This window comes from Equus quagga, chromosome 12 (genome assembly GCF_021613505.1).
Source record: "Equus quagga isolate Etosha38 chromosome 12, UCLA_HA_Equagga_1.0, whole genome shotgun sequence".
Lineage (NCBI taxonomy): Eukaryota > Metazoa > Chordata > Mammalia > Perissodactyla > Equidae > Equus > Equus quagga.
In genome coordinates, this window is record NC_060278.1 from 95,031,763 (window position 1) to 95,055,675 (window position 23,913).

The window sequence follows — 23,913 nt, forward strand, 5'->3', positions numbered from 1 at the left end:
CCAGGTGCAGACCTATTCCGCTCATTGGCAGCCATGCAGTGGCAGGCGACCCACATATAACATAGAGGAAGATTGGCACAGAGGTTAGCTCAGGGACTATCTTCCTCACCAAAGAAAAGACAGAAAGAAAAAAGGTTAAAATGGAAAATTTTATGTTATGTGTATTTTACCACAATTAAAAAACAAAAAACCCAGAATAAAGCAAGAACCTTTCTCACAGAAACTTGGAAGTTCCTTGATGTTCGGGGAGGACTGTGGGGAGTAGGGAGGTCAAGGCAGGGTGGGACCAGTGTGGTCCTTAGACTGAGGCAGTCCAAGGTGTCGTGCTCTTAGTTTGGGTGAGGCCATGAGGAGGAGGTCCACAGGGAGGAGGACCACAGGGAGGAGGGACACAGGGGAGCATTTCTGTTGTCCTTTTTCTTTCAACCTCATCTGGGAAGGGCATGCAGATAGACGTAACCGTTTGATGAGGTGAACTGAGAGAAGGAGCAGGAATTACTATTGAAGATGTGGAGGTGACCAGCTACCCCTACCGGGTGAGACACTAAGGGAGATGTAGCCTGCAAAGGAATAGTTTATTACTTGTTGGGCTTTGGCTTCACACAGCACTATGGTTTCTCCCCGCTGATGTCCCTTCTCCACTTAGGGAAGCAAAGAGAGAGGTGACCAGGTCTTTGTCAAGGAGCAAGCAGCCTCAGGAAGGCAAGAGTGTCCAGAGAGAGGCTCAGAGACCAGTGCCTGGGCCTTTTCCCAAGAGGGGATGCGTGCCAGGCCAAGCCTTACTCAAAGCTCTCAGGGATGGAAGGCAGAGACTTCCAAAAGATGGGAGTCCTTTGAGAGGCAGATTTAGTTCCAGAGAACTAAATTAGCCTAATAAAGTGTCCTCTCACTAGACTGGTCCCTGGCACCAAGCCTTCCCTTTAGAGGTGGAGTGAGGTAGGAAGGAAAGGGAGAAAAGTTTTTAGCTTCTTTCTAAAAACCAATATCCCTTTGCATTTTTCTTTTTCTACTGGGCTGATCCTCTGGTGAGCAGTGGTCTTCCTCCAGGGCAGAGATCACTGCTTCCCTGGTCATTGCTGCTGGCCTCCTAGGACTAGTAAAGGGGTCAGCCCACCCCTCAAGGACTATATGATCCCTCTTTGATGTTGTCCTCCAGAAACTTGTGTGACAGAAGAGATATCATATGCCTGATATTAGACACTAGAATCCAGCCAGACACTCTCCTGAATTTGTCGTGTTGCCCTGTTTCCCTTGATGACATTGGCTCAACACACTTGCTTGGTGGTATTCAGTCACCTCCTGTTAACGCTGACCATGCTTTCCAATTCCATCAGACCAACGTCCACCTGTATTATAAATACCACCTTTATTACCCTGAATTGAAAAGCATAGATAATATAACCCACTACCATTAAAAAAAAAAAGTCAATGTCCTAACTAATGTAGAGAACTTAAAGGAAGATGATTTATAAAATAATATATATGCTTCAAAGTGTAAATGTTTAGCAGATACACACTGGAAGAATATGTGTATTTCAGCTTGTTAATGCTTGAACGTACATACACTGGAACACTTTTTTATTTAACATTTTGAAAAAAGGCTAAGTAACTATATAGAATCACCATGAACAGGACAGTCCATTGTGCAGAGTCCAGGATCTGTGAAGTTATGTCTTACTCAGGAACAAGCCCTCTTGATGGTGTAAATGATTGCACTCTGTTTTTTATATTTAGGGGGGTGGAGAAGAGAAGGAAATCCAGGGAGTGCAAGAGCAAGAGGGGCCACGCTGTAGCAGCACTGGTCCATGCTGGACCAGTGGTTTCCAAAGTGGGGCGCCAGAAGGAAATTGTGTTTATTATTCATATCTTTGTTATCCTTAAAAAATTTCCTCTTGGGCGTATGTTTTCTAATTATGTAAATACATACTGTACATGCATATTAGAGTGCGTGTTCAATTTGTTTCTGATGGGATGTTTAAACAGAGTTGACAGGCTCTTGGTCTACACCACCCTCCCCAGGTTTTGTCAGGCTGGGTCAACAAGATCAGTCCTAGATTTTTCTCCCCGCCCCAGCTGTGTGAAAGCAGAAGCGAGCTTCCCAAGAGAGAAGCAGACAGCATGCGTTTCTCACTATGGCTGCATCGGTCAGTGACTTGAACAGAGCTCCTCCCTGGGGTGGTGGGAAATGCCTTCATCCCGATATCCGTGGCTGGCAGTGAGGAGGAGGTGTGGCCTCGATCAGCGGTTGTCAGCCAGGGGTGATTTTGCTCCCTCCTCCCCTGGGGACATTTGGCGATGTCTGGGGAGGTTTTTGGTTTTCAGGAGAGGGTAGGTACAACACGCATCGAGTTGGTAAAGACCAGGGATGCTGCTGATTGGAGGAGACCTGTGAGCAGCCTTTAGCTAGTAGTTGTCTGCTCTTGGTTTGCTGTCCAGATAGTCAACTTGGAAAATGTCAGTTCAGCTAGAGTAATTTGGAGCTTTAAGCTTAAAGCTTTGTGCTTGGGAATTTTACAGAGAGAGTAGATTTTGTGTTATCTTCTATACATTTATATTTAAGTGCCTGATAGATTTGAAGTGTTTATTTTTCAGCTACTTATGGTCTTATTTATTTATAGTATTTTGGACAAAAGTCGTTTGGGTATATTCATAGATTGTTTTTGTCCTTTGTGTAGTTTGAAGTCCTGAAGAAATACCTTGATGGCGGTGGAGATATCCTTGTGATGCTCGGAGAGGGTGGGGAATCCAGATTTGACACCAATATTAACTTTCTCCTCGAAGAATATGGAATCATGGTTAACAATGGTAATTATTATTATTTCCTATTTTAATAGAGGCAGTAATTTCCTGTTTACTATTCATATTGTAGCTCTCTGGGCCTAACCCTACACTGGAAACAGCCCTGGGCTGTAGGGTGCGTGGTCAGCATCCTGGCCTCACTGGCAGTCTGACCCTTCTGGGCCCAGGCTTCTTCCACTTATAAAATGAGAGGAATTAGAGCAGAGTTCCAGGGTTCCGTTCGGGTCAAAGTTTTATGTGTCTGTAATATCAAACTTATTTCTGTTATCTAAAATACACCTTCCTCTCTTTTTCCCTTAAAGATGCTGTGGTTAGAAATGTATATTATAAGTATTTCCATCCTAAAGAAGCTCTAGTTTCCAATGGAGTCTTGAACAGGTAAGCGTGTTCAAAGCAGAAATGTCTTTTTAAATGATTCATCTTTCCTACGTGAATCTTCCTCGTCTCCTCTCACCCATTCTTTTCCCTGGCCCTTCTTCTTTTCTCACCTTTTTGTTTTATTTCGTTATAATTTATTTTATTATATTACTCCTCATCTATCAAGTTATATTCCTCTCATCTTTTGAAATCTTACTCCACATTCACTTTTTTGTCAGTCAGAATACATTTAGTAGCAAACAACAGAAAACCCTATTCAAATGGGATTAAACAATCAAGAGACTTTCTTGATTCATGTGATTGAAAAGCCCAGAAAAAGGTCAGGGCTTGGATATAGATTGACAAAAGGATTCAGGATATCATCAGGGCTCCAGTTCCATTTCTTTGCAGTTCTCTTCGTTCTGCCCACCTCTGTGCATGGGCTGAATAGTTTTAACAGTTCCCCGATTCATACTGCAGGCCACATCGTCTGGGTGGGAGAGCATGCCGTAGTCCCAGCATTCCCAGCAAGAGTAGTCCTGAGGTTTGCCCTGTTTGAGCTGGCCTAGGCCACATGCCCATCCCGAACCGATCACTGTGGCAGAGGGCATGGAATGCCCTGATGGCATAGCTAGGTCATACTCTCTCCCCTGGAGCCTTGGGATGAGGTCAGTTTTTTCTGATCCACTGGATCCTAAAACATAATTGGGAGCTTTGGGGAAATGGGAAATGAATGCATGAGGGGGCAACATCAGGTGCCCTCTGTGAACTTTTCCCTATAGTCACAATGATTGATTCCACACTTGAACTTGCTAGATGCCTGGCACTCCGCTGGGTCTGACGATGCAGAGTCTAGGACGCGGGACTAGAATGTGGGTCTAGTGCATGGACCCTTCCCTTAGGACTTGAGAGAGAGGAACTGGTCACTGTTTTCATGTTAACTTTTGCAAGCTTCCTAAAAGAGGAGTAGGTGTGTGGGTGTACCTTTATTTAATTTTTCAGAATTGTATCTTGAACAAGTGTGCAGAGTCCTTGCATCTGGTTCATACTTACTGTTAATGAATGGAGTCTGAAATTCCTAAATTTTCTCGTTTACTAGATTTCAATTCTTTTCTTCAAGGGAAATTAGCCGAGCTGCAGGGAAGGCCGTGCCTGGAATCATTGATGAGGAGAGCAGTGGAAACAATGCCCAGTGAGTGTGTTTTCCGAGGCCACCTGAGGAGGATGTGTTTGTCATTTTGAAGAGTTTTTTTTCAAAATGAAGAGTTTTCATTTTGATTCAAAAGTAATTCTCACCAAAAAGCCAATTTGAACAGTTCAAAAGGAAGAAAGTAGAAGTCCTCTGCTGTAAATCCATGCCCCTTTCCCAAAGATAATCAGTCTTAACAATATAATATTTAGATTTCTAGATTTTTTTCCATATATAAATATATAGGTAGGTAATGACTAGACAAAACTTGATGTTTCTGAATTTATCTAACCAATCTCCTATTATTGAACCTTTAGGTATTTTATAATATTTTGCTTTAATAATACCAGCTAATGTTTACTGAGCACTTATTATGTGACAGGCATGTATTACCTCCTTTAATCCTCACAACAGTCCTGTGAGCTGATAGACAAGATAACAGGGAGGTTAATTACCCAAGCTCATTTGACTAAGTGTCAGAACTTAGTTTCAAATCTGGACAGTCTGCTCCAGGGCCTGTACTCTTAACTTCCGCCCCATGCTGTTACTGTGAACAACTTTATATTTGTCATTATAAATAACAAAGCACAAAGTGAACATCTTTGTGTGTACAGTTTTTGTGCGCTTATGCTAATGTTTTGGTAAGCTAGATGTTAACGTTGGGATTTCTGGGTCGAAGGTCTTGGGTTGATGCATTGCCGAATGTGGTACATCGCCAGTGGCCTTCCGGGCAGTTTGTACCACTTACAGTCCCTGTGAACTCACCCCTTTTCCTCTCTTGCCAGCATGGAGTGTTCTAGTGAAAATGATGCCTCTTTATTTTAATTTGCATTTCTTTGATTATTGATGAGTGGGATGGCCGCTAAAGTCTATTGGCTGATTGTATTTCTTCCATGAATTTCCTATTCACAGCTTTGTGCCCATTTTTCTGTTGCTGGTTTGTCTTTTCTTATTCATTTATAGACCTCCATGTGTTGCAAATATTTTTCCCAGTTTACCTTTGTACTTTGGGGTATTTTGCCCCATAGAAGTTGAACATTTTTATTTGGTTAAAGCATATGACAAAGCTCTAATAATTAAAATAATGTGGTACTAATGCAGAAATAGTAAAAAGTAAATAAAAATTAGACTCAGACTCAAAATATATGTGGAAGGTGGGGGTTATTAGTTTATAGTAAAAGTGACCTTTTTTTTTATGAGGAAGATTAGCCCTGAGCTAACTGCTGCCAATCCTCCTCTTTTTGCTGAGGAAGCCTGGCCCTGAGCTAACATCCGTGCCCATCTTCCTCTACTTTATATGTGGGACGCCTACCACAGCGTGGTGTGCCAAGTGGTGCCATGTCCGCACCCAGGATCTGAACCGGTGAACCCTGGGCTGCTGAAGCAGAACATGCGCACTTAACTGCTGTGCCACCAGCTTGGCCCCTAAAAGTGACATTTTAAATTATCGGGAAATAGATGGCATAATTTTGGCTATTTGGAAAAACATTTCCATTTTCAGACCATACCCCAAAATATATTTCAGGTGGATTAAAAATTTAAATATTAAAAATGAAACCATAGGGGCCAGCCCTGTGGCTGAGTGGTTAAGTTCGTGCACTCTGTTTCGGCGGCCCAGGGTTTCGCTGGTTCGGATCCTGGGCGCAGACATAGCACTGCTCATAGGGCCATGTTGAGGTAGCATCCCACATACCACAACCAGAGGCACTCACAACTAGAATATACAACTATGTACTGGGGGGCTTTGGGGAGAAGAAGAAGAAAAAAAAAAGATGGCAACAGATGTTAGCTCAGGTGCCAATCTTTGAAAAAAAAAAATGAAACCATAAAAGTACTGAAAGAAAACATAGGTCAATATTTATAATCTTAGAGTAGGGAAGAGCTTTCTTAGTATGAAACCAAGGTGAAGTCATAAAGGGGAAAAATGTGTGGCAACTTATAGAATTAACAGTTTTGACATTCAAGAATCACAGTCTAATTCTCGAGCTTTGTGTCAGCTTATCCAGTTGATGTAGGTAAAAGAACTGTGGGGTTAGAAGTTTCCGATTTCCTGTCTTGCTTGCAGGGTAACCCAGGATGGAGTAACTCTTAGCTTCTGTTTCTCTGTGTAATGGGGACAATGTTAGTCTTACAAAGTTGTTGGGAAACTCCAGTGAGGTCACACTGGTGACAGTGCTTATACCTTACAAGGTATAAGGCATAGTGACTTACCTGCTGTCGCATCGTGACCTCGTCGGTAATTGTACCGAAGGGCAAATGGCCGGTTATTTGTTTCCTGGGTCATCCGGAAGCAGCACGGCTCCTCAGTAGGCTCTGAGACATGGATAAGTGATTCTGCCTCTTGCTTTGAAATATTTTGTCCTCTTGGAGCCTCACAGCCTCATTTAGCCTTGTGTTTTACTGTGTCCCTTTTCCCTTCTCTCTCTACTGTAGCCACATTCCCAAACTTTTCACCCAGCTCATCTTACTCGTTCACACATGGTCTGTAAAAGGGGTAGATGAAACTTCACTGAAGGGATGAGGAAAACTGATTCGGGAAGGAAATAATTTTAAACTTAAGCTGAAAAGAATTTTCTCATGGTCTAAGGGAAAAGGGAAATTAAAATCTTTTTAGGGGATTCCTTATGGGCCCTCCCCCACCTCCTCCCACCCCATGTTTCTAACTTTGTGCTCTAGTTTTAAGATTCCTGGTTCTCTCCATTCTGAGAGCGCTTCCTTCAGACAACCACCTGTGCAGAGCTCCAGCTTTCTTTCAGTAAAACCATAACCCCTCCTGCATGGGTTGGCCTCACCCCAGGATCTGCACCCCACCCTGACCCGCTCCATCCCACACCCTTTCCAGGTGCCCCAAGTCAGACAGATACTCTCCGTCTTCCTTAGGACAGTGGAGGGTGGAGGAGGGGCTCAGGGCAGCCCAGTGTGGGGTGAGTACACGCCTCTGTTCATGTAAACTCTCAGCTGCTAACACACCCTCCCAGTGACGGGCGGTGATTCTTAGAGACGGCACCCATCAGACCTCTGAGGAGGAGGAAGATGTTTACCTGTCATACGGAGCGGGCTCAATATGGCTCTAGCTCAGTTCAGAGAGGCCCCCTCTCTCCCACCTCCTCCCCACAGGGGCTAATTTAGTTCTTCCAGTTAGAATCATTTACACTTTCTGTTAATTTATATTCATATTTCTTAAAAATCTTTATTAAACTTATAGCTAGAGTTACACCAATTTTCGAGTTAAGAAACCAAAGCTTAAGGAAATTTTGTTTGATGGTGAATTGCTCAAGAAACACTGAGATTGTGTTCAAAAATATTTTATTCATTTTTTTTTAATTTGAATGTTTCTTTAATTTCTTACAGGGCTCTCACCTTTGTCTATCCTTTTGGTGCCACGTTGAGTGTCATGAAACCAGCAGTGGCTATTCTGTCCACAGGCTCTGTCTGTTTCCCACTTAACAGACCCATTCTGGCCTTCTATCACTCGAAGGTACAGCCTTTCCTAGATATGGGTGGATATGTTGTTCTTCTTATTGAAATAGTAAAAACTACTGTTTTCGGAGGGGTTTCATATATTTTCTCATTGGCCTTCACAACAGTCCTGCAAAGTAATATTTCAGTTATGTACATTTTACTTATGAGGAAACAATGGCTTGTCCAGTAATTGATGGAGTCAAGATCTAAACCTAGCTCCTCTCATTCTAAATCCAGAGCTTTTCCACTACAGCATGAGGCTACGTGAGCAAGGAGGATTATAGCTTTTTTTTCTTGGGGAGGAAGATTGTCCCTGAGCTAACATCTGTGCCAGTCTTCCTCTATTTTGTATGTGGGACGCCACCACAGCATGGCTTGATGAGGAGTGTGTAGGTCTGCACCCAGGATCCAAACCCACGAACCCCAGGCCACCAAAGTGGAGCATGTGAACTTAACCACTGTGCCACCAGGCCGGCCCCTGGATTATAACTCTTAAATAACTTTTCATCCGGGCTATGACTGCGGGCTGTCCCCTCAGTCAGTCCATTCAGGGAAAGGTCGAGTTAACAAACCACACCCAACTGCATGGAATCACGCTGCTGTTATTTTAGTTTATCCCAGGAAAACATGTCAGAAGACTGCTTGTCCAGTTCTCATCCTGGAGACCCCGCAAATGTGGGAACAGATGGTCCCAGAGGACACAGCTCTCATCATGACGACCCCATTTTTCCTCTGCCTTTTAATTCATGTTTTGCTGTAGTTGCCTTCATCTGACCACCGAGACAGAGTTCACCAGCTGACCTCGCCGATTTTCTCCAGAGACCTAGATGTCCCCGGTTCCTCACAATTCTATTTTTCTTTGTGGGACCTGGGTCTTATCTTTCCCTCCCATATTTAAAAGCTCTGACTTCATTTTATTAGGAAGTAAATAAATGTCTGTGCTGTGTTTGAAAGATGATATTTAGACAAAATTCCTATAGCTATTATGGCAGGTAGCCTCTCTCTAACAGCTGGAAATACCGCTTTAAAATTGGAGTAAAGTTTTATTAAATGATTCTGAATGTGGAAATAATTAGTTACATAAACTGTCAGTTTATAGCACAAAAGTAATGAGATATTCTTTTTAGGGGCCTCTGGTAGTTTAATACGAAAACTATAATTATTTGATTTGTGCACAGAGATTTTACCTGGCTTAATCAGTGGGTTTTTATGGAGCATCTGTTGGGTTCAGAATTCTGTGCTAAGTGTGACGATTTGTTTAGAACTTATGAAATTATCATCTGCCGATTGCCTAGCCATTTAAAGCCTGTTTTCTCCACCTTACAGGCTTTTACCCCTGCCTTATATAATCTTTCAGACAGGTTGTTGCCTATCACTCGTAAGTCTGTGAGATGAGCCAGAGATCCCAGAGAGGGGGCCACTCTCCATCCTCTTGGAAGCTGTAATCAGAGCCAGGCTAGCCCTGGGGGATTCTGCCTCCTTGCAGGCCCATTGCCTTCACTGAGGTTATCACGAAGCTTTCCAGGTCTTTGGTTTACCAGGATAGACTCGTTAATATCGAAGGAGCAAATCAGTCCTTGAGTAGACATACTCTTGTTTAATTGGAACAAATTATAGACAAATGCTGACAAAGGAGCTGAAGACAATGGTAGAATGTCTGTCAGGACAGAGTGAAAGGTTAATGGAAGATCTATAATCTATTTGAAATAAATCAAGTAAGGAAAAGAAGATTAAAGAAAAGAAAATATAAGCCTAACTGTGAGTGTAGTGAGAAGGAAAAGTCCTTCACTCCTCCTGTGTTTACTCACATTGGTGGATTCAAGTGGGACTCAGTCCATTCAGTCACTTCTCCGTTCTTCCTGTAGAATTCCACTAAATTCACTTCGTGTTCTCAGTAACTGATCTATTTTTAATGGTTATGGTGTGGTAATAGTATTATTTTCCCATGAAGCAATTGCATAACATGGTACAAATCAAAGTGTGCTTTGCAGATTTTGTTTTATTTATGGGAATTGTGTGTGTGTCTGTTGACGTCTCTGGCTTTGGTGTAATTCTTTCCTAGTGCCATTATAACTGTGCCTGTTCCCTGTATGTGATGTTGATAGGAAAACTGATTGCATTTTGTATTTTTAATATTGTACTGTTTTTCTTGCTACAAAAGTAATCCATGCTCGTTGTAGAAAAATTGAAAAATAACAGATGAAGGCGGAAGAAAGAATGCCTCCCATTGCACTGCTCTGAGGCTGCCCAGACTGGCGTTTCGATCATTTCACCTACTTTTCCTTGTGCCCCATTTTTGTTTATTTGCCTCGCAGGCTTTAAACTAGGATAGAAGTGCAGTTTATTGTGTACTTTTTTATTAGCCTAATGTTATGACAGAAGCATTTCCCCATGTTACTGAAAACCCTTTCTAATATATGATTTAACAACGGGGGGAGGTTCCGTTATTCTTAACCATTTTTCTGTGGTTGAACAGTTGGATTTACTTCTAGCTTTTTGTGATTATGACTATAAAATTGTGTATAGAGCTTTTCTCTGTCTTTCAGACAGCTTTGTTGCATGTGTTGACAGTTTCAGCAACAGTATGTGAAAGAACTTATTTCACTGAAACCTGACCAACACTGTTAGTAGTCATTTTTTCTATTTATTAATCTGATAGGCAAAAATATTTTGTTTTGATTAGTTTAAAATTATTAATATTGAAAATTTTTCTTATTAACCAGTTATATCTTTTGTGAATTTTTTTCTTTTTTTTTGAGGAAAATTAGCCCTGAGCTAACTGCTGCCAATCCTCCTCTTTTTGCTGAGGAAGACTGGCCCTGAGCTAACATCCATGCCCATCTTCCTCTACTTTATACGTGGGGTGCCTACCACAGCATGACATGCCAAGCGGTGCCATGTCCACACCTGGGATCTGAATCAGCAAACCCCGGGCCGCCGAAGCAGAACGTGCGAACTTAACTGCTGCTCCACCGGGCCGGCCCCTCTTTTGTGAATTTTTCATGCTCATGGCTTAGTTTTCCATTTGGATCTTTAAGTTAAATACTGTTTTTTGGTACTCATAAATGTCTTTAATTCTCTCCAGATTATCTTTGGATTTATCTTTTTTTCCCTTCAAGGTTATGATCTTCATTTATAAGACAATTAATAATGGGAAAATGCTGTAGAACCAGTTCACAGTGCTTTTTGTGACAGTCAAATAGAAGAATACATACACATCTAAAATGAGGGGCAGGTCGGAATGTAGTTATTATCATAGTTGGTATTTCTAGACCATTAAAATCCTGAGGAGAACTGGCCCTTGTTAGAATAGAAGACAGCTGCTCCCAGGAGTAATGATAAGTGTTTGGAGACTAGGATGATGCATGCAGTGCGTTGAGGATCAGAGTGTCTGATCAGAACCTTGTCATTGACAGAGCCAAGGTGGGAAGCTGGCAGTGCTTGGCTCGTGCCACATGTTTAGTGATCAATATTTGGATAAAGAAGAAAACAGCAAAATCATGGTAAGCGTTTCTCTTTTATCGCATTAATGTATAATGTGTAAGCATGATTTTCATGTCATTTAAAAAAATATTGCCAAGTTCATCTATTCATTTAAAACCAGCTATTCAGAGCCCGTTATATGCCAGGCACTGAGAGTACAAAGCTGAGTCAGGCAATGTCTACACTGAGAGAGAGAGTGAGAGACAGAGAAGTAAACCTAGAAGGATGTGGCGAGCATTTCTAAGCCAGCTTGAGGTGGGAGCTGACGCTGGAGGAGTGGTGAGGAGCAAGCCCAGCCAGGGCCTCCGAGCAAAGCCCAAGAGCTTGAAGTTTCTGCAGAAATCCATGGCAAGCCCTTGTAGGGTGTTCAGCTGCCTTGGACACAGTCAGAGCTGTGTTTTAGAAAGACACTCTGTAGGTGTATGGGAGGTGGAAAGGAAGAGGCAGCCTGGAGCCAGTTAGGAGGCTGGTAGGGCCAGCCAGGCAAGAGGGGAGGAGGACGGAATGAAGGCAGTGGAGGTGTGGATGAGGGGAGGGCTGGCCCACAGGGGTGGCCTTTAGGAGGGGTTATGTATAGAACTGGTCACGGACTGATGTGGAGAATGGGGTAAAGGAATTGCAATTGCTTGTCAGAATACTGCAGAGGAGGGGCTGGCCCTCTGGCCAAGTGGTTAAGTTTGTGCACTCTGCTTCAGCAGCCCAGGGTTTTGCAGGTTCAGATCCTGGGCATGGACCTAGCACTGCTCATCAAGCCACGCTGAGGCGGCGTCCCACATGCCACAACTAGAAGGACCCACAACTAAAAATATATACAACTATGTACCTGGGGGCTTTGGGAAGAAGAAGGAAAAAGAAAATCTTTAAAAAAAAAAAGAAAAAGAATAGTGCAGAGGAAATCTTTCGGGTGAGGGACGCCAGGCCGTGCATGCAGAGCTGGACGCGAGTGTGATCTGGTGAATCACTTGCCGGGGAAGAAGCCCCCACTGGGCTTTCTCATAACTGTTGTGCTGGGAGATTGCTTCAGCTCTTGTTTCTGTGGCATCCACATGAAGTTCCAATGTCTCTAGACACATTCTCTGGGGATCTAGGTATATTCCACTTTTAAGACTGTCATCAGCACATTAAATAGGGATTGCTTTGGGACTGTGAACAAGTTTTAATAAATTTTGGCTTGTGGTTAGAGGTTAGAGTGCTCTAAAATAAATGACAAATTTCTCATAGTAAAAGTGGCATTAGGGTGAGGAAAGATTTTAAGTTTTCATATGATTTCACCAAGAGATGGGTGGGTACCCTTCTTCAAATCACTGGTTTAATCTTTTTCCCCTTACGTTTTTTCTTGGTTGATTTAATTCTCTAGTTCTGCCCCTCAGCTTTCTCAAATAACCAAGTGTCTAATTCTGTGTTTATTTTTTTTAAATCCAGGATGTTGTTTTCCAGTGGCTCACGACAGGAGACATCCACCTAAACCAGATTGATGCTGAGGACCCAGAGGTAGGAGGCTGGGAATCACTGAAACATTTTTAGATAAAGAATGGGTCCAGGGACTGGCCCCGTGGCTGAGTGGTTAGGTGCATACACTCTGCTTTGGCAGCCCAGGGTTTTGCCGGTTCGGATCCTGGGCGCGGACATGGCACCACTCATCAGGCCATGCTGAGGCAGCATCCCACATAGCACAACCAGAAGGACCTACAACTAGAATATACAACTATGTACTAGGGGGGCTTTGGGGAGAAGAAGAAGAAAAAAAAAAAGATTGGCAACAGAGGTTAGCGCAGGTACCAATCTAAAAAAAAAAAGAGTGTGTCCAGCTTCTCAGCACCACTTGAACAGTTCCAAAGGAATATCTAGCTCTCGCTTTATCATAAGACAGATAGAAAGAAGTGATGCTTTTTTTTTTTTTAAAGATTTTGTTTTTTTCCTTCTTCTCCCCAAAGCCCCCCGGTACATAGTTGTATATTCTTCGTTGTGGGTCCTTCTAGTTGTGGCATGTGGGACGCTGCCTCAGCGTGGTTTGACGAGCAGTGCCATGTCTGCGCCCAGGATTCGAACCAACGAAACACTGGGCCACCTGCAGAGGAGCGCGCGAACTTAACCACTCGGCCACGGGGCCAGCCCCTCTTTAAGACTTTTTTTTAACTTTTGTATTTATTATATATCAGGCACTATATAGCATATACTTCCATGTAAATCATCTTATTTCATCCTTACAACAGCCCTGTGAGGTAGATGGTCTTATTCCCATCTTTTTTTTTTTTTTTTAAAGATTTTATTTTTCCTCTTTCTCCCCAAAGCCCCCTGGCACATAGTTGTATACTTTGAGTTGTGGGTTCTTCCACCTGTGGCATGTGGGATGCTACCCCAGCATGGCCCAATGAGTGGTGCCATGTCCACACCCAGGATCTGAACAGGCGAAACCCTGGGCCACCGAAGCGGAGTGCAAACTTAACCACTCGGCCATGGGTCCAGCCCCTGATCTTATAGATGAGGAAACTGAAATTCTGTAAGATTGCAGTGTGCTCAAATAGCAAGCAGGCACAGAGCCGGGATCCAAACCCAGGTCTCCTGAATCAAAGTCTGCTCATTCTGCAATTGCTTCTGTGTTTCTTTCTTTCTTTCTTTTTTCAGGAAGGTTGGCCCTGAGCTGACATCTGTTGCCAATCCTCCTTTTTTTTTTGCTTGAGGAAGTTTGGCCCTGAGCTAATATCTGTGCCAGTCTTCCTCTACTTTGTATGTGGGATGCTGCTATGGTGTGGCTGATGAGTGGTGTGTAGGTCTGCACCCGGGATCCAAACCTGCACACCTGGGCCACTGAAGTGGAGCACATGGAACTTTAACAACTCAGCTACTGGGCTGGCCCCACTTCTGTGTTTCTTAAACTCTGAAATGTCAGGGAAATTATTTCCTGGCATTGGGTAGCAGGAGGTGGGCCAGAGGCAATCAGAAAGGTGGTCCACCGAGCGCTTCCTCTCTGCTGAGGATGTGGCCTCCCAGGGGCTGATTTGGGTTAGGAAAGAGGACAGCCACATGTCTAAAATATTCCCTTATATGGAAACATTAAGTTTATGGATCTTTTGCCTAAATTCCTCCTGAAAAGTGATGTAAGCCCCCAAAACAAAAGACTTGGAGTACAGCCAGGAATTCGCTCTTCACGTCTCACAGGAGCCAAGTCTGAGGGGACGGCGTCTTTGGCAGCTGCCAATCCTAGTTAGAGTGTCGTGGGTCGAGGGAGCAGCACTAAGCAGTGCTGCATCTGCTCCTGTTCTGTGTGGCCACCTTGCTCCTGCTAAGTTTCTGTCCTTCCTGTTTTCTAGCTGAGCAAACTGAAGTAAGTAAATTCTTCAAGGCGCCTACTTAGATTAATACCTGGCCAAGCCATTATTAATGCCTACGTCAGGCTGATGCTGGAGCCTGCACCTTTTCTTCTGCTCTTGTTCACTGCCCACCACCCATGACACTGGACTGTTCAGAAGGGAAGCATCAGTAGAAAACCAGAGGAAGATAGTGTTGTGAAGGCCATTCTCTAAAACCGCGCAGTCTCATACATCTTCCAGGGGTGCGACCTGGGAAAATACGTCCTTTGTGTTGTGAGGCTTTGGAAAGTGAAACACTAGATGCAGTAGCATTGCAAAGTAAGAAATTCTGAAGGCCCGAACTTCCTGACTATGATTTCAGATCAAATCTTTTTATATCCGAGTGGGTTTCAAACCCAGATGAGCTCAGTTTTAAATGATTATTTAATAAAATGGTGGCTCAATAAAGAGCTAAAGGAATTTACATAAGTTTTAACCTCAAAATCTGCTAGGGTCGTGAAAACCAGTGGTCTTGGGAGCACTGTTATGTTTCTATTTGAGTACCTAAGGCCGTGATGGCTTTCTGAACTGGGATTTTCCAGCCGGTCTCTGTGCGGAGAGGAGTCCGCCTCAGGCCCTTTGGATTGCTGGGCCATTAATGATCTCTGTGCTGTGTTCTCAGTGTGTGTCCTGGCAGTTGGCGCCCTTGTTATTGCTGTCACCTTCAGCCCACTGTCCTGTTAGAGGGTTGAAGCCACAAAAACAGCCAAATGTTGTCCGGAAGGGCAGTTGTTTGTCTATGCTCTTCCCTTGTCTCTTGTTAAAAAAAAGTTTGAGGATTGCGGGAGTTTTTGACCCTTGAGATATAAAAAAAGTGAGCCTGTTTGTCCTGACTTCTTATTTCTGGAATGCTCGGGCATGTCTCTTCAAGCGCTGGCTCTAGAAAATGTAGAACAGTATGTTGCAGGTGACTTCAGAAGACCAGTTTTTAAACTATTATCCAGTTGGCCTTGTTAGAAGTCAAGGCTGAATGCAGTTCAAAGGGCAATTAGGAATAAATTTCTTGTTGCCAGCCTGTGTTTATTTAAATTTATTTTTGAATAGGTAATACATTCACACAGTTTGGAATTCAAAAGCATGCACAGTGAGCATGCCTTCCTTCTGTCTTTGCCCAGCCACTTTGCTCCCCTCCCCAGTGACCACAGTCTTAGCGGTTTCTCTGTGTTCTTGCAGAGATATTTTATACGTATATAAGCAAATATGTGTGTGTGTGTACTCTCCTTCCCCCTTGTTTTACACAAGTGGTACTACATACACACTGGATATACACTGTCCAGCACCTTACTTTTTAAAACTACCAATAGGTCTTGGAGATTTTTCCCATATTTATACAGAAAGAGCTTTCTTTTGTTTGTTTTCTGAAAACTGTATTTTCCATTGTTTGTACTGCAGTATACTCGACCAGTCTCCTAGTGGCAGACATAGAGGTTTTCCTGGGTTTTTGCTATTATACCACACAGCCCGTGTCATCATTACGGGCTCTCAGCAGTGCTGGAGGTGTGTCCTTCATTAGGTGAGAAGGGCCACGATCTAGTGTCCAAGTGGAGGGGTTGTCTGTGCTGGGGTCACAGGTGTTTTGTACACATAACAGGAGAGAAAGCAGTGCGTGGCCCAGATGCTGGTGGGTGGATAGATGTTGTAGTGGGAGCTTGTGGACTTTCTTTTATGATTGCTTCTCTTTTCTCACTGAAATAGAAAATAAGGTCATCAGCTAAAATTAAGAAAGGGATAATTGTTTGGGATGGTTGAAGTGACAAAAGGAAAGTATTCCCTAGGAGAGTGGGAAAGTGAATGAACTAGAGTAAAATAGTTTATTGCTGAGCACTCAGATCAGTGATCATAAATTAGAAGGGGACCAGTCAGCATGGCTGTGTGTTTCTCCAGCTGTGTTCAGCTGTGTGAGTCCTGGCGTGAGTAATTGGAGAGTTGCATTTAGCCAGCATTGGAATTTAGCCAAGTGACTTTTGTTCCTCTTACCACATAAAGTGGCTTATTTGAGGTTTAGTTGTCAGTGATCATGAACAGTGAAATCTCTTGGCAAGAGAATATAAATATTACAGATTTAGACCTGAGACGTTGGAGACTAGAGAGATTAAATTCTTGCTCCTGGTCTGCTGAAAGGAACCCTCTTGTGGCTTTCAGATTTCTGACTACATGATGCTGCCCGACACAGCCACCCTGTCAGAGCGGCTTCGAGTGTGTCTCCAGGAGGGCGATGAGAACCCACGGGACTTTACCACCCTCTTCGACCTGTCCATTTACCAGCTGGATACCACCTCCCTCCCCAAGGTCATCAAGTCAGTACCTGTGGCTCTCTGAGCTGCACTGCACTCCGTTCTGAGCATTTGGTTTGAAAACATGAGCCTGGGGACGAGAGGTAGAGTCATGGCAAACGTGGTTTGCAAAACGTTCTCAGATCTATGAAGAGATCGACAAAGACAGCTGGGATATTGCCAGGGTGGGGGGGGTAGGGGGGGGGGGGGGGGGGTGAGTGTTGATGCAGATGAAAATGCCAGCATCATTAGCCCCGGCTGTGTTCCAGGCTCTGTATCAGGCATTCAGGGTGACCAGCTTACTCCTGCTTGCCCGGGACTTTCCTGGTTTTAGCACAGAGTCCCAGGTCCCAGGAACCCCTCAGTAAACCGAGGTGGTTGGTCACCCTGTAGGCACTCCACGCTGTTACTTCACTTAATACTTTCAGTCAGCCTGAGTTACCTGCCTTGTTTCCAGATGAGGAAACTGAGGTTTAAAGAGGCTAAGCTATTCTCCCAAGGTGGGAGCAGGGATTAAAGCCAGGGCTGAATGACTTTCAAGCCAGGGCTTTTCCCTGTTTTCTTGCCCGTTTCTTGTTGTTGTTTGCCATCCCTGATGTCACGGACAGGGACTAACATTTCTCAGCATCTTTGGCCTGGCATGGGATCTACATCTGGATGAACCAAAGGCTGAGGGTGGAGCTACAGATGACTGTCTAACTTCCTAGCCCTATACTTATGTTCAAGTTCAATGAAGACTTCCAGAGCTCTGTGTCAGGCACTATGCCTGAAGTTTATGGTTTTATGGAGAGGACAGACAAAAGCTGTGATGCAAGGTTATTATATTAATGTTGAATGGAAAACAGAACTAGAGGCCATGGGCACAATGAAGAAAGGGAATTTGATTCTGGCTGAGGTGAGCAGGTAAGACTCTATGAAAAAGGGGCCCACTTAGCCAGGCATTAACTATTTCAGCCAACATTTCTTGAGGGCCTTGTGTCTGTTTGGCACTGGGCTGGGTGTGGCACTTTAAGGGGTGAGGATTTCAGGAGGCAGGCGGGGATGCTGGGAGGGAGCATTCTGCAGTGATGTAGCTTATGTGAGCAAAGCCCTAGACATTCACAAGTGCAGGCGTGCCCAGGCAAGGAAGGTTATTCCTAATTGCCATTTGCACTGCACTTAGCCTTGACTTCTAAGAAGGCCAACTTGGGGGCTGGCCCAGTGGTGCAGGGGTTAAGTTTGCGCGTTCCACTTCTCGGTGGCCCAGGGTTCGTCAGTTCAGATCCTGGGTGCAGACATGGCACTGCTTGGCAAGCCATCCTGTGGTAGGCTTCCCACATATAAAGTAGAGGAAGATGGGCACGGATGTTAGCTCAGGGCCAGGCTTTCTCAGCAGAAAAAGAGGAAGACTGGCAGTAGTTAGCTCAGGGCTAATCTTCCCCAAAAAAAGAAAATGCCAACTTGGTTGTTTAAAAATTGATCCTAAGTCACCTGCAACATACTGTTCTACATTCTCCAGCACCAGCACTTGAGGAGATACGCCTGCACATTACAGAAGGAAGAAGTCAAGACAACAGCCTGATTGCGGCTGGCCCTGTTGCCAAGTGGTTAAGTTAGCGCGCTCTGCTGCGGCGGCCCAGTGTTTCATCGGTTCGAATCCCGGGCGCGAACATGGCACCACTCATCAAGCCATGCTGAGGCGGCATCTCACATGCCACAACTAGAAGGACCCACAACTAAGAATATACAGCTATATACTGGGGGGCTTTGAGGAGAAAAAGGAAAAAAAAAAAATCTTTAAAAAAAAAGACAACAGCCTGAGGCTCAGGGCAAGGGTCTAATTCAAAAATGAGATCCTAGTAAAGACCTCTAGAGGAGGGACTTGATTGACTGTGTAATCCAGAGTCAACCAAAACAATTTCTTGCAGCAGTTTGTACAATTAATTGGAATAAAGAAAAAGTAGAAGTGAAGAAAGCCAGTCAGGAGGTGGTTGCAGCAGGTCAGGAGGGTTGAAAGGTGGAGTTAGGAAGAGTAGTAGTGTGCTTTCAAGAGATGTTTGGGAAGAAAGAATCACAAGACATGGGCCCTGGGAGGCTGTGATGGAGATGTCTGAGAGACGGATTTCTCCTTGGGGATCTGAGCAACTGGTGATGCTGTTAACTGGCACAAAGCACGCAGGAAGAGGAGAGAAGTGAGTTCTGTTCCCGGCCCTCCCAATCTAAAGTGGCTGAGAGGTTTCCCTGTGAAGAGATGTAGGTGGAACCAGTGTAGACATGAAGGGGTCCAGATAAGGCAGTGAGGGAAGCTGTGGGAAGGGCGGGGGACACCCAGGGACAGAAGTAGAGTGGGAATTGAGCTCACATCAGGACCTCACAGCTGCCACTGCTTGAGAGGTAGGAGAAGAAGAGGGCCTGTGATAAGCTGGGGAAAAGCAGCTGGAGGGGCAGGATGGGGCCTGTGGGCAGCACTGTCCCCGGATGCCACGGGAGGAGGAAATGACACGGAAGCAAGGGGGTCCAGAGATGGGCCCCGGGGCTCCTCCTCTGCAGTTCAGGGCTTTTCTCAGAGTAACAAAAGATACATCAGGCTGCTCCCCAAGCCGGCTGAGGTCCAGCCACCTTCTGCCGTTTTGGCCTGCTGCTCTCCCGATGTGGTTTAGACCAGGCCACTGTGACGGCTCTGCAGTGTTGACCAGGGACTGACTGGAACTGTCTGCTATTTTAGAGTCAGCAGAGTTTTCAGTGGCTATTCTGGGGGCTTGGATGGCTCTTTTCATTGTATTTGTCTCTCGTACCACAGCAAAGGGCAGTAGTTACGGGCTGACAGTTTCTAGAGGTGCTCTTGGGTATTTTTATTTGCTAGTAACATCTTTTCAAGGCAAGTTCTCTTTTTTGAGTAAAATTCAGTTAGTCTTTAAATATTTGTGTGATCTATAGGGTGCTGCTCTGAAGTAACTTCATTTGCTGTCTGGTATTTATCGATGCCTGTGGGTGGGAGGTAGAGACACACAGCGTGGGGTCCCTGCCCTGAGATCATGGTCTGGTGGTTTGGGGATCGAGACACAGGATGATGAAAATGCAGGGTCAGAGGTCAGGCCAGAGTATTCTGGAAACACACAGCTTAGCTCCATTGCACAGATTTGTGTTGAGCGTTGGCATTTACTCTTCCCTTTTTCCTGTAAAGGACAGCTTTCTCAATTAGGTTTTCTTGGGTTTAAGATTAGTTTCTCCACTCATCCCACACCCCCATTAAGTACGTATTGGCTCCTAGTAGGAGCAAGATGTGGCCAGGTGGTGAGCTGAGTGGAGAAAGGGAAGACAGTGGAATTTGTTTTATTATTAACACAAGGCTTGAGCACAGTCAGCTCTGGGGACAGAGAACAGAACAGGCCTGCCTAGGCTGACCGAGGCCCGGGCTCGGCGGCTGGGTTCTGTGTGAGTGTGCAGGTGGTGGGACCTTGAGCTTAGAACTGCCCCTAATGACATTCTGCCTTCTCGATAGACCGAGTCATGGAGCTTCTCAGGGGAGGGACTGGCCAGGTCTGAGTTCTGATCTTGCCTTTGTCGCTTCTCAACCACGTGGCCTTGGGAAGCTGCTTCATCTCACCTGTTTCCTTGTCCCTAAGAGATTATCCCCCTGTCCACAGTTGTTTTGAGGATTAAATGAGATAAGTTTAAGTGCCCAGCACAGGGTCAGGTACAACATGTCGCATGCCGTAGGTGCTCAGTGAAAGTTATTTCTCTTCCCTCCATGGGGATATTCTGCTCATTCCTAGGGAAGAGTCTCCTTAAGCCCCTGGGACTTGTGGAGGAGGTGACAGCAATAAACTCAGCTAATCACCTTTCTGCGGTCACAGACCTCTCCTCATACATAGAAGCAGGAATGAACTTTGTCCACACCTGTTGGCATTTGCTTGTTTAGCTTAATTTTGAAAGGCCAAAATGTGTATATGATTTAAATTGGGTGAGTATATTTTAATCTGCCTCATTCCCAGAGGCGTTCACCCAGCTTACAAAATTATGTACGATGCAAAAGGATAAAATAAATGAATGAGAGAATGGAGCCAAAGGGGAAGCCACAATCTAAAAATAACCCAAGGGTAAGACCAGCACTTACCTCTGTAAACTCATTCTGGCCACTCTCCCTCCACTGGAGCCTGCTGCTCTGTGAAAATGCCTAGCACTCTTTTCTCTGTTCTCCTTGCTCTTGCCTCTGCGTGGGACTCCGCCTCCCCTCCTCCCTCCACTTCTCTGACCAGCTGCATTCTCTGCCCGCTCCCTGTCTATCCCTCTCTCCTGATTTGCTTTTCTTTGTGATGCTTATTAATTCCTGGCAGCTTGGGTTTGTTTATTGTGTGTCTCTCCTCCACTGGAATGTAAGTTCCACAAAGGCCTGCCTTGGTCTTTTTTTTTCATCGTTGCTGTACTCCTGGTGTATAAACCTGCCTGGTACATAGTCAGTTTTCAGTAAACAATTTTTGAGTGAATGAGCACTCAGAAGTGCATATTATACAGATCTGTACAGTTGCCAGAAGGAGAAGCAGACTTCAGGTTTGACACCTGTCTTCTGATGGTGAAAACAAATAAGGAAACACAGTGAGTTACAAGATTCAGTGTCCATTGGGTAAGAACAAAAAGCCTATTTAGGAGAAGCCTGATTAGAAACTTGAAAGAAATTTCCCTCTCAGTTCTCCATAGTCATGCCGTACGATACGGTAGATTCCTGGAAGGATCATTACATTCCACGTAACAACACGTTCTGGGTGTTTTCTGCAGCAGCGCTGAACCTCCTGACTCGATGGAGAAGAGCAGTGTGTGCGGTCAGACGTGCTCTGCCGCAGCCTCATCTTGCTCTCTGCTTTTCTGTCTTATTAACACAGGGCTCATGAACAGCTAAATGTGAAACATGAACCTCTCCAGCTTATCCAACCTCAGTTTGAGACGCCGCTGCCAGCCCTTCAGCCAGCGGTGAGTAGGTGTGCTTCAGGGTCCCTGCTGCAGAACGCCCCCTGTGGCCCTTCCCTCACCAGCTGGGCCCCTCACTTGGATCCTTCCATATGCCATTGGTGGCACTCCTCATGGAGTTACATTTCTCTGGCTCTAAACATGCACAGAGACCAAATCTACTAATATTCTATAGGGACTTCCATTTGGTGTAGTTCCCAACTGAGAAATCAAGGGTGTGACTTTTCTGTTAAACATCTCCCACCTTGTTGGGTTGGAGTGTATATATGAGAATTCTGGTTAAAAAGGAGGAACAGCATTGTACTGCAGCTTTCCAGGTAGCAGGCACTCAGAAGCATAGCACAGTTCTAACAGCCGGGGGATAGCCATGTGTGTATAGGTTATTTTTCAACATTCCAGTCCAGCATTAACTCAACTTCCTTCAAAATTGTCTTATCCCACCACATTAGGGAATGTTAGGAGCCAGCTGGCTTCATCTTGGTAGCTTCAAATTGGCCATGGTGGAAGTATTTACATCACAGAAAATGACAAATGCTACAGATTAAGCTTTTTGTTATGTTTTGAGAGCTGACAGTTAAACATTTATCCGCACACCACTGGTTCATACCTGCAAATTCTGGCTCCAAGTTCAGCACTTTCTACACTAATCTACATCTGCTTCCCCAGTTTCTGTCCCTAAAGAACTCATGATTAAATGAAAAACAAGTTGTACAAATAAGCCTAATAAGCCCCAAGCTTTGTGTCCTTGCATGAGTTAATGGGCACTGGTATTTCAGCTTGGTCAGTGTAGTTAGAGCTGGTTCTGCTTGGTTTACAGTGGGCTAGTCGTGGTGCCTGATACGGTCTAGTGGGTTAGGGCGTTTGGGTGCTTCCTCCAAGGAAGCGCTGAGTTGGCCTCCCGTTTCCCTTATGTCTCAGCACCGTCAGTTACAGCTTTGGATATGCTCTTTCATGAAAGACCTTATTTCCTTTTAGGTTTTCCCTCCTAGTTTCAGAGAATTACCACCTCCTCCACTGGAGCTGTTTGACTTAGATGAGACGTTCTCCTCTGAGAAGGCACGGCTTGCTCAGATTACCAATAAGTGTAAGTTTTGCCAAATTTTTGTTTCTTTTGTTGAGTTTTATTTAACTGTAAACTTTTGAGATTTGCCGTGAGAGAAAGCTTAGAGTTTGTTTAGGGAGAACAAAATATGAACAGGAGTATAAAATTACAATTCTTGTTTATTTCCTATAAAGGATGTTCATTGTTTCTCTTGAGGCCAGTTAGCTTAGTGAGTTAAAATATGATGCTAAGCAGAAGCCAAGGTCTCAGCTTTAATCCCTGTAGGTCTTTAGTTCTGACCTATTGAGTGACTGCAGGATGAATTCTGATCCTGGCTGCCATTTAGCAAATCTGGATCATTGGTCATAGGAGCAGTTAAATAAGAAAATTTAGTCAGGGCCAAAGAATTATAGAGACTTCAAAATTGGAAGGGATCCTAGTGAGAGTCAAGTGTGCCCCCCAGGACATGTGGATGAGGAAATGAGGCCCCAAGCCACAGCTGCATGGTGAGCGGTACTCCTGGCTCTTGGCCCAGTGCTCCTCCTGACATGCACTGCCTCCAGCACAGCAAATGGGCCTGTACACATGTGCTCAGAGGCATAAAATTACCATTCTTTTAGAGGCAGTGACCCCACTCCTGGAAATCCAATCTAAGAAGATAAATGAAGGTACACAGATGACTACTACATTATTTATTTTAAAAATAAAATACAATTGGGAATAGCCTTAGTGTTTATTAGCAGGGGAATGGTAGTAAATTGTGCCATATTCAACTGATGGAACAACATGTATCATTATAAAGGTTAACAAAGGCCAAGGAGTGACACTGATAGAATTTAAGTGAGAATCCTAAAGGAAGCAAGCAGATATAAAACTGCACGTACAGTGGGATCCCAACTATGTGAACATCTGTATGTGCCCAAAGACCAGAAAGGAGTATGCAAAAATGAAAAGAGTTCAGTGTATGGGGCCAGCCCCGTGGCCGAGCGGTTAAGTTCGCATGCTCTGCTTAGG

The 23,913-nt window shown here is 44.5% G+C and overlaps 1 protein-coding gene across 1 annotated transcript in view; it reads left to right on the forward strand.

Moving 5' to 3' along the window:
- IFT52 (intraflagellar transport 52) overlaps positions 1–23,913 on the forward strand; it is a 31,918-nt gene that overhangs the window by 3,649 nt on the left and 4,356 nt on the right. Inside the window, exons 4-12 of the mRNA XM_046679168.1 lie at positions 2,676–2,805; positions 3,102–3,177; positions 4,277–4,348; positions 7,697–7,823; positions 11,224–11,310; positions 12,713–12,781; positions 16,783–16,937; positions 21,773–21,860; positions 22,833–22,941. Coding sequence (XP_046535124.1) covers positions 2,676–2,805; positions 3,102–3,177; positions 4,277–4,348; positions 7,697–7,823; positions 11,224–11,310; positions 12,713–12,781; positions 16,783–16,937; positions 21,773–21,860; positions 22,833–22,941 — 913 coding nt within the window. The remainder of the gene's footprint in view (positions 1–2,675; positions 2,806–3,101; positions 3,178–4,276; positions 4,349–7,696; positions 7,824–11,223; positions 11,311–12,712; positions 12,782–16,782; positions 16,938–21,772; positions 21,861–22,832; positions 22,942–23,913) is intronic.